Below are 10,782 nucleotides of genomic sequence, written 5' to 3'. Positions count from 1 at the left end.
TTCCTGCTTCATGCCACCTTGTTGCTTTCCTCTCCTTTCTTCTCTCGTGTAGCCTTTCCCTTGACAGTAGAAGCTCAGCTGTTACAGCTCTGGCAGGAGAACTCGTTTGCAGCACTGTCTTCATTTTCTTTTTATTTGCCTTCTCAGTTGAAGACATGTAAAGTGACACTTCTAGCTTGTTTTCAGCTCAATCCACTAATGCACCTGCAGCCTTTTTTTGGAGCCCAAACACCTTTCTGTGGAGCTGTGTTCAGGGAGAGTTTGTGGTGCTGCCCTACCCGCCTGGCTTCTGCTCTTAACAAAATCTGCCCTAACTGACTCGGGGCGGGGTGGGGGATTTGAGGCAGTTCATAGTGCACTGCTTCATTCTGACAGCAGGAGTCAAGAGGATCTGCTGTTTGCTGGGAATGACTGCAGAAACCGCTCACAGGTGTGGCACAACACAGATTTCCTGCCACGGTGGTGGCATGACCCCCTAGGACTGTGCGTGTGCCCTCTGTGCTCGGCCTGGGTCTGCATAGTATGTCCTGGTGTCACAGTTAAACATCCTCTGTGCTCTGAGCTGTGGCCGTTCAGGTGTGATGCTGTCGCTGCACTTTGCAGCAGGATTGAACTAAGATGATGAGTTTTAAAGGCACTTTTATGCTATTAAAGTGATTGTTATGTGTTGTTGATTTTAGATTGAGTAGCAATCCTTGAGATGCTTTGCCATTAATACAAGAAAACCAAGGGTTTTTTCAGCATGGATGGCATGACTGGGTCATATAGCTCAGATTAGGGGACAGTCCTAGAAATGCAGGAGGTAACTCAGTAACTGCTTTAGCTGAAAGCTTATGTGACTGTTGTGAGTAGGACCGTTAAAATTTCAAACATGTTTGACCTTTAGGTTTTGTAGCTAATGCCTCTTCCAGAGGAATGGGAGTAGTTTGTGACAGGACTGTTACTTCTGAGCAGTTTGCAGAATTAAGGTAACAGTTTTCAGGACATTTCTGAGTCTCGTAAAAATGGGACCTTGAATTTGTGGAGCACGAGTCATAAATTTCAAAGCAAGTACCCACAAAGTACAGGATGTGAGAGCTTGTACTCTTGACTTTCTGTGGCAGTTTACTACAGAACGCAGTGAACTTTTGAAAGAAAAAGGTGGTAAAAAGAAAGAGTGCATTTGCTTTCGTAGTGCAGGAAATAAGGCTCCTTATATACTTGATGTTAAGGAATCCAAATAATGCTCCGTCTCTGGGTATAATCTGTTTTCACGTAAGCACTCTGATGATCCATGTGAACACTAATTCTGCATTAAGAAATAGCTCCTGAGTGGACCAGCTAGTCTGGGCAAAGTCTGGGTAAAGGTTCTCGAATATGTTAGGAAGTGTTAAATCTGTATAAAGAAACTGAAGTGCAGAGTTCCATATCGCTGAGAGAGCAGCAGTTTGGCAGTTGGGAGGGAGGATTCTGTGTGCTGTAAGGCTGCAGCAGTGGCAGTCTGCTGCCACCCGTGTTCTGTGCAACTTGGCGTGGAAGAGCAGCCCTGCCCTGTGTGGTGCAAACTTGCCCGTAGCTTGCCTGGATTCTCTGAGCCTCGGGGCCCCTGGCGTGCACTCGGTGCCCACCACGGCTTCCCGCGCACCCAGCACTGGCGCCGCAGGCATGGGGAGTGGAAACTGCCACAGCAGGAGGTTCAGGTAGAGATAGTGAAACCAGGCCTGAAGAGGTGAAGCTCCTTTATTTTTCATGGAGCTGCGATGAATGCAGCAAGGTAAGGATGACTTTTTCATAACACTTGGCCTGTTCATAACACCTGGGTACTTGAGCTGGAGGCTTGCAATTCTCCCTGTCTGCAGGGTCTTGCAGTCTCTCCAGCCCTGTTTGTCTCAAGCGTTCTGAAAAGCATTTTGCTCTGTATCATCTGAAAGAGCATTTTCTTTTCAAGAGGGGAAAACAGAAACCATTTTGTTTAAGGCAATACTCAATTTAGCAAGCGCTAGAAACAAAATTCTCTGCCCGGGAAGCAACAGCAGTGTCTTTGGTTAGGGAATGACAGCACAATTTCAAATTGTACAATTGAGGAAGAAAGAAAAGGAAAGAAAATGAAGATGATTTTTTGTACTTACCAGTTTTTGCAGAATTTCTGGGCAGGAGGAGGGGAGTACCTGAGCTCCAGGAGAGGGACTGGGCTGGTCTGGTGTATTGTTCCAGCACTAGCAAGAAACTTCCTACAAGTGGTTGGTAGAGATGTTAAAAAAAAAAAAAAGTCAAAACCTTTAAAAATGGGTTTGTATGTCTCATTCCTGTGTTTATAGTGCCGGGGGGTTGGTTTTTGCATGAAGCTGATTTGATTGGTCATTTTGCCTGCAGGAGGGCCAGTTAGCTCTGATCATGTGGAAAAGAATGCTGGTTTGTTAGGAGTGTTTCTTTACCCAACACAAACCCTTAGCAGCAAGGAGAAGTCCTCAAACATTTCCTTGGAGAAGGGGAACCTTCCCCCTCACCTTCCCAATCGAGATTGTAATCTGAAAGTCTTACACGAATGCAAGGCCAAAATTCCCTTGGAAAAACTAAATGGAAAAGTTCCCATATAGCTGCTGAAAAGCAGACACTGTTCTCTGGCACCTTCTGTCTAACCACTGTCAACTACTGTTGGGCTGACAAGAGAAACTCTTGTCTCCCTGCTGCTTTGTGCAGTCCATCCCTGCCCTCCTTGCTGGGTCGTGAGCTCTGGGCGCGGGGTGAGCTGCAGCCTGTGGTCCTGGCAGAGGACGTGGACCTGGCCACTTCCATCTCCACATTGCTCCTTTGTGAAACCTGGAACGAGTCACAGGACTTTGCTAAAGCCTAGGAATGAAACGGTGCACATTAGGTGTCTTGCAGCAAACGAAGCCACTTTTGCCTGAGCTGCTTTCTCTCTCACTTACCAAATGAGAAGAGTTACTGAGGGAGAATGTTTTAGCTGTGCGGCCACGCTGAGGGGTCAGCATGCTGCACTGCTAGACACCTCTGAGGACAGCTCTAGCACAGTAGTATTTCACTTTCTCCTCTTTCTTCCCGTGGTGAGCAGCTGATGTGAGGGCTTTGATCCGAACGTCAGATGTAAGAGGATCTGAGAAACAAAGGCTGTGGTTGTTTGCAGTAGAACTACTGATGGCCTGCTGGGAAAATTATTAATGTAGACTTTCCTGCTTAGGAAACAAAATCCTCCCTATTTGTTTTTTTTCTTCTTTAACCTTCCACCAGCCCTAAATTGCAAAGCATTAATTCTTTGCTTCATTAGTATGGAACATTTTAATACATGTTCAGGCACAGCATGGAAGTTGTGGTGTGCACTGCGTGACCTTCAGAACCAGGGCAAGTGTCGCAGTGCAGGGGAACTCCCACCACTGTGGTGAGCCAGGAGGACAGTGTGACTTGCCCTTTGCCCGTCCCTCTGTGCTTCCACTACAGACAGCCTCTTTTATTCAAAAGTAGGAGGTGGTTTTTTTCTCACAAGGGATATTTTCTTACAAACCATATTCTGTACTGTAGAAAGCATGTGGTGTCTGGTCACAGGTTTTCTAATCCAACTCGATGGAATGGATTGAAAATCTTACACGATTGTGCGGTGGGTGAAAGAGGTGCAGTGCATGATTTCCAGATGTTGTGGCATTAGACTCTTGTTAATTCCTTGGGATCTCAAAGTTCACCCGGACGCGTGACAGGATAATGGTGAATTTGGTGAAAAATTAGTTATATTTTAGTAGAGTGTGTTTGAGACCTCCTGTTGAGATTTTGTGGAGAGAGACAAAATGTGAAGCTGGAAATGGACATCAGAATTTGTGATTTTGGTCGCTGCCTGGTTATGAGTGTGTCAGTTCATGATGTATTGTGGTCCTGTAATGTCCCTGGTGTCAGATAGTGTCCTAATGAGTAGTCTTTCTCTGGAAACATCACCATAAGGCCATTTATTTTATAATTCTGTAAAATGAGTTACAAAAACACACACCTAGGCAGTTATTTCGGTTCCTTTAAAAACAATAACTGCCAATGCTTTTATCTTCCTCTCGAGGAAATGTGTAGCACACAGCAGAGAGGAGAGACCAAGTCAAGGAACTTAACAGACTCTCCTAGTTTTCCCCTTCTCTAGACTGAATGGTATTGCTGTCAGCCATTGTTTTCCTGTGAGCATGTCATGGGAGCATGGATTGACAGCCTGGAGAAGCTATTTGCCATTCTCTTAATAAAATTATCTTAATAAGTTCTCTTCATAAATAGGTTGCTATGGGGCCACATCCCAGAATCCCAGCCCTGCTCCTCGCAGTGCTCCTCCCTTCAGCTCAGTGGTGCACAGCTGTAGGCTTTTTTGGCTGGGTACTACTAGGCTCTGTCTGAAGTTTTCTGTAAACACCGTTGCTGGCTTCGCGGCAGGCTGGAACAGAGGTGCCCTTTTACTGCTCCTTCCCTTCAGGAAGTCCAGTCAATTAGTCCAAGGCAAAACCATAGATTGCATTTTAGTTTCTTTCATCCTAGAGCGTTGCCAAGTACTGGCTTTCTGACCTAAGTCACTTCAGCTGAAGTGAGTGTTCTCAAGCCTAGGAACAGTTTGCAGAGAATGTGCTAAGAGTTTGACAGTTGGGAACTTAGATGTGAGCAGCAGGAGTATCCTCTGTACGGATTTGTTCGTCTTTCTGTGTAGCTTGGTTTTTCTGATGCTTAACCTGACTGGTTTGCATTTGTAAAGAACTAGTTTCTTGACTGTTCTACCTAATCTCCAGAGTCATCTGACGCCAGACCTGTTCTGACACATACCTTGCTGCCTTTGGTGTCTCACGAGCAGAAAACTGAAGTATGTCACGATAGACTGCATTTTTCCCTCTCAGCTCCTCTGAAGTGTGGCGTCAGAACAGCCCATGATCTGGCATGCTGGGGTGCTGCTGTGCTCAGAAATGTTTCAGGATCACAGGGAATCCTGTCCTCAGGGGGATGTAATACTGAGCCCTGTAATCAATTATCTTCTTGTTTCTTAGATTTCTAATGCTGTAGAATTTAACATCAGAGGAGGAGCTGGATCCCACTTGTGTCTGATCTTGGCAAGCAGCATTTGATGTTTTGTCACCTCTGTAGACATGCTTCAAACCCCATTTTCTGCACGTTCAGAATACAAAACCTGACTCTGGTAGCTTGGGAGCCAAACCAGCTGTCCAACAAAGCCCGAGTTGCACTGGTTGTGCCCATGAATGTGTGCAGGGGACTAAGAACATAGGAATATTCAGTGGCAAAGTAGACTTGGCAGTATTCTGTATTGGGCTTGGAAGCTGAGATTGTTGGTGCTGGTGCTGTACCTCATATTAGCCAGTGTGCTTTAGCCTCTTATATAGAAACAGTAATCAGAGAACCATCGGGGCTGGAGGAGACCTCTAAGATCATTGAGTCCAACCCTTAACCTGTCGCTGCTGGAACCCTTAACCCTAACCTGTATCTTCCAGTGTCAGATCCAGACACCTCTTAAACACCTCCAGGGATGGTGACTCCACCACCTCCCTGAGCAATATCCCAGTGCTTGAGGAAGGTATTCCAGTTACCTTTCCGAGGGCCTCAAATAAGTCACTTGTAGCCACCCAGGTGAAAACCTCTGGCATCTTAAACATTGGGATATTCCCTACCTCTCCTGTCTAGTTGATAAGTCAAGGGCCCTGCCAGCTTAAAATTTCTTGTAGAAGCTTGTTCCTGTGCCAGTGATTAAAGGATTTCATGTGAAACTGGAAGCATTGTTGATTTTGTACTGTGGATTGAATTCCTCCTGTAGTCTGTTAGTAGAGTCCATGCCTGAAACAATACACTGTGGAAAATACTGAGCTCGAGAAAAGGGTGAGTTCTTCCTCCAGTGTTTTGAGGAGAGTGGAGAAGGGATGCTGGTTTTTCTCCAAGATACATGGAAAGTACAAAGCTAGTGTGTGTTTCCTGTCTCCAGAGTGCAGTATCTCTAGGTAGGAAGAATTTTCAAGTTTAAACGGAGATTTGATATGTTACAGAATTTCAGGTACTCTTTCTTTTTTCCCATTGAAAAAGCTGCCTGATGGGAAGGAAGGGAAATGCGTTCTCCTGTCCTTCCTAAAGTAAATTCTTGACATTGTCCCTTTTCACCTCAGGAATCTTAAAGCATATTCTTGCTTCCTTTTGTTTTTCCTGTCTAAGCAGGCATACTAGACAGTCATCTTACAGTTTGGATTTTAAGGCTCTTAAGAAGGAGAACTCAGTGTACCTTTCTCTATTACTTGAATGCTTTTTCTATGGATACACCAGCAACTTGTGGGTGACCATGGGCAGTGGTATGGGCAAAGAAGTGGCATCCCCATGGCTCCTGTGAGAGCTTGGTGCCACACAGCTGAGCACTTTAAAAGGCATCCACAGTCCGAGGGCCTGGAGCTGTGCTGCCTTCAGTGGTGGTGTGTCCCTGTCAGGGTGAGGCAGCAGTGCGAGCAGCTGGGCAGACTGGTGTGTAATGTGGAGTCTTTGCGTCATCCTCTTCTGACAGCGTTGCTCTGCGTTAGGTACTCGATGACTTTGTTTTGAATATAGCATAATGTAAATTGGGAACTAAAAGATTTTCTCATCTCCTGAACTTCTGGTAGGCTTGTCCATTAGCTCGAGCACAATTGTTTTTAGCTCTTAATCCACTGACCTCGGCTCTCCAGAAGATGGATTCACAGGAGAATTTTAACATGGCTAAGTTTTTCTTGTTCGTTCCTCAATCCTACTGTAAATTTTCAGTGTTTCCTAAAACATTGCAGGAACTCTGTACTTCATACTGGATTAAATATATAGAGCTCACATGGGTTTTGTTACAGAAGTAGCAAATAGGTTTGTTTTATATAATATGTACAGTTTACTGTATTCCCATTTCCCTATAACTTGGGACTTTTCATGATACAGCAGCTTATTCTGTCTCTCTGCACACTTTGGCGTCTTTGTTTTATGTTTGCCTATGCTGTCTTTTCCTCCTCTGTCTTTCCTGTCCATGTCACAACATTCGTTGTATGCTTCACTTGCTTCTGCGTTGGTTTTTTTCCTCAGTTTTTCCATCCCAAGGTACATAGGGACCAGGAGGGATTTCCTAAATCTCTGTCATGTTTCCTTTCTGAACTCCCATTCCTTTCCTAGGTTCCTGTAACCCTTTCTGGTGCATTTTTGCCTCTAGGGGAGCAAGATTTCAGCCCTTTGGTTTCAGTGTTCCCAAAGACAGGATGCATGTTCACTGGCCTGTGTTTTCTTTGCAGTGAGACCAAACTTTGAGGAAGGAGGGACATCAACAGCAGGGAGGAAACACGAGTTTATACGCTCAGAGAGCGAGAACTGGCGCATCTTCAGGGAGGAGCAGAACGGGGAGGATGATGACGGAGGCTGGCGACTGGCTGGGTCCCGCCGGGATGGCGAGAGGTGGCGTCCTCACAGTCCAGGTGAGAGCAGAGCTGGAGCAAAATGCAGCCAGGCTTGTAGGGAGAGGGCAGTGGGAAGTCAGAGGGAAGGGAGGTGTGCTGAGTTCTGTACAAACTGGGTAAGGTTTGTGTGGTTTTGGTCATTAAATACGGTTTTGGCATACTTGGGGTGCTTGGTCTCAAAATGATTAGTATAAAATCGTGTGCAGAGTGATGCTGACACTGTGCTAAAAGAGGTCTTTGGCCTGTGTCTAGTGTTCCAGCTGTGTTTGCAGTGCCAGGAGGCATCCTTGGCAAATCTCAGTATATATTGCTCTATGCATTGTGCCATTAGTTACAGGATGTCTTGTCCCGATAAATGTCAGGCACCTGTTTGGTGTCACTCTGCCCTTCCTGGCCTGACAAGGTAAGTCTGGTTCGCTTACTTTCCAGCATTGTCTTGCCAGAGTTGCAGGAGCAATACAAAGCAGAGTTTGGTATTTCAGTAGTATGACTGAAACATATATTTTCTTTAGTTTTTTCCTTCTGTTTGGAAAAGATTCAGTCATATCGGTTGTGGGATCCTGAGTTTGGATATCTTTTGGCTGCAGAAGGATTCTGGGGTACCAAGGGAGGATTTGGCTCTTCTACTGTTATGTCTGCATAGAGTCACTGAGTTTGGAAAAGACCTTTAAGGCCATGGAGTCCAACCCTTCCCTCAGCACTGCCAAGGTCACCACTAACCATGTCCCCATGTGCCACATCCACACATCTTTTAAATCCATCCTGGGATGGTGGTTTCACCACTTCCCTGGGCAGCTGTGCCAATGCTTGACAACTCTTTCAGTGAAGACATTGTTCCTAACATCCAGTTTAAACCTCCCCTGCTGTAACCTTTCTGGTACTTGCAGAGGGTGATGTGGTCCCTCTGAGCCTCTTTTTTTCTCTAGGCTAAGCTTCATAGGGAAACCAAGGAAGCACAGGATATTTAGAGGGCTGAGGTGAACAACTTTTTTTGTTGAAGGAAAGTCCCACTTGCTCCTACAATGAGTGTCTTGCCTTCACCAGAGGACTTTCAGTGCTGTAATTGCTGTGAGCAGCCATCACCTCTGTTCTGAACCTCTCCACAGCTGTGTTACTCTGCCCTCAAACAGCTTTTGCTTGTACTAAAATTCCACAGCAAGCCCAGGGCTGGGTTTATTGTCAGATGCTTTCTGTTTAGAGCAAGGCTAAGGGGCGAATTTGGAAGAATGTTGCCCAGTGTTTGGTCACAGTCGTGCATTAGACACTGCTGCTTTGTTATCCGATTCAGACGACATCAGCCCAGCTGCCTCATGATGGTCAGATGGAGCATGACTCGGGAGAGGAGTGTTTTGCAAGTACAAGCCTGCATGCTTTAGCTTGAAAGGGAGCATAGACCTCAAAGTTCAGAAGTTCTTTCGTGTCTTCAGCTTTCTTGGGAGATGTTCTGGGGAAGGTTTTCAAAATTTGTCTTGAGTTCATCATAGAAAATACTGCTGCATATTGGAATTTTCAGTGTAGTGGGCAATGAACTGAACTTTGCTTACAGGTGAGAGTTAGCAGATAGGATGGAAACCCTGTTCTAGAGCTCTGTGAATCTGCAGAGAAGTTGCCAGTTTAGAGCTAGCCTGAGCTGTTTTGTCCAGGGCTCTCAGTGTCAGTCAGTGTGTTTGAATTCTCCTGTCAGGAGTAGCCACAGGACCATCAAAATGATTTTAATCACATTTTTGCATTATGCAGTGAGTTTAACTCAAATTGGCATGGCTTAAACTGCTGCTTTGTACTTATTCTGGTGTTAGTGCTAATCATGTGTCCTGCTAAAGATAGAAGTGTCTTCAGAGGGCTGTCATCATTTCTTTGGTTGAACCTTTCTTTGGCTTGGCTCTGTATGCTCCCTGCTAGGATCTTTAGACTGGGTTAGCTGTCTGCGAGAAGAGTGACCACAGCTTTAGATTCGGTGTCTGAAGCTCCCTTGGGGGGGCGTTTCTGTTCTATTTTAGTTTTTAAGCCATCTTTTTTAATGGTTTAATAGCTGCTTACCTAAAGAGCCTCTTTCTGTTGTTCCAGTCCATGCAGTGTGATTGCATGGCAAGCCCATTTTGTCAGATATATACACAAACCTCTTTTTTTCTCAAAACTAGTGAATGATGGGTAGATGTTTATGGGTTGAGTTACCAAGTCATCCTTAAGTAATAGGAATTACTCTTTCTTGCCTGAAATTTGTCTGATACGATTTTGTGTGTTTGCTTAAATGGCTCTACTAAGATGCTTTCCCTGAGAAGTATTTGAGAGAGGTCTCAGGCTGTAATCTCACATAGAGACTTTTTGGTTTCTGCTTTTTTTGAAAGGCTCTTCAAATTCATCCTGGTTGACTCCATTTTCAGAATCAGTTGCTCTGATTCAAGTAGACTTCTTATTTTTTTGGGGCATTGTTCTTTGTGCTTCTTGAATATCTTAAAGCAGCTAAAGCACATTGGAAGACCTTGCTCTAGAATGGTTTAGGTCAGTGTTTGTTGGTTTAGTATACATCGAAAATTTCACTGCTGAGTTAGACTATAACTTCTAAGAGATCGACAGGTGTTAATCACGGAGGCTGAGTGTACTTGGATTTCCTGGAGCAGCCAGCAGTCCTGTCTTTCACCTATAGCATCACCATAAATTGCATGGGGTAAATTCAGCTTAAAATCATTTAAACTGGAATCTTGATCATATACCTGGTGCCTAATGGTGCTATAGGACTGAATTCAAAGCTGTGTTTGTGTCCTGCCTGTTGGTTGAAAAGCTTGAGGTAAGAATTAAGATTTGTCTTTACTTTTGGCTTGCTTTAAAGGTTGGCAGCCCAGTGTTTCACACTTCAGTTGCTGCCTGTGTTCTAACTAGGCTTTTTGTTAAGAAACAAGGGCATGTGTCTGTTCCACTTAGCTCTTCTTTTTGCCTGTCCACCTACCTCTGAAAACGTGGGGGCTGTAAAAGGCGATATGGATAAATCTTTTCAAGCAGACTAGGTGGTGCTTAACGTGAAGATCGGTGGGATTAACAAGCTTAGAATTGGCCTTCAGGCCCCACATTTCTGGGGCTGAGAGCTGTCTGCAGACAGAGGCTGCTCTGAGTGCAGGCTCTCTGGGTGGCTCATGTCTGGCTGTACAGGAAGTTCTTAATGCCAAATGTTCCTGTTCCACACAAAAGAGCCGGAGAAGAAGTGCTCAGCTGATTGCACGCCCCAGGGCAGCGAACAGGCAGGGACAGCCATCTGAACAGTGTAGCGTGGCCAGGCTCCAGCCGCAGCTCTGTTTTGCCACAGCTCTGACACAGACACTGCTGGTTGTGCTGCGGCGATGTCTGTCTGTGGTTTTAGTCAGAAGCGCGGTCTGGTTGTCAG

At 45.3% G+C, this 10,782-nt stretch overlaps 1 protein-coding gene across 1 annotated transcript in view; it reads left to right on the top strand.

Moving 5' to 3' along the window:
* The window catches only part of LOC103800587 (PERQ amino acid-rich with GYF domain-containing protein 2-like), a 55,521-nt gene that overhangs the window by 23,165 nt on the left and 21,574 nt on the right, over nt 1-10,782 (top strand). Inside the window, 1 exon segment of the mRNA XM_009072968.1 lies at nt 7,245-7,424. Within this exon segment, the coding sequence (XP_009071216.1) occupies nt 7,245-7,424 (180 nt within the window).

The sequence above is a fragment of the Acanthisitta chloris genome, unplaced genomic scaffold, assembly GCF_000695815.1.
Source record: "Acanthisitta chloris isolate BGI_N310 unplaced genomic scaffold, ASM69581v1 scaffold5614, whole genome shotgun sequence".
Lineage (NCBI taxonomy): Eukaryota > Metazoa > Chordata > Aves > Passeriformes > Acanthisittidae > Acanthisitta > Acanthisitta chloris.
The sequence above is the reverse complement of the archived record's forward strand: the minus strand, read 5'-3'. Positions and strand labels throughout refer to the sequence as shown.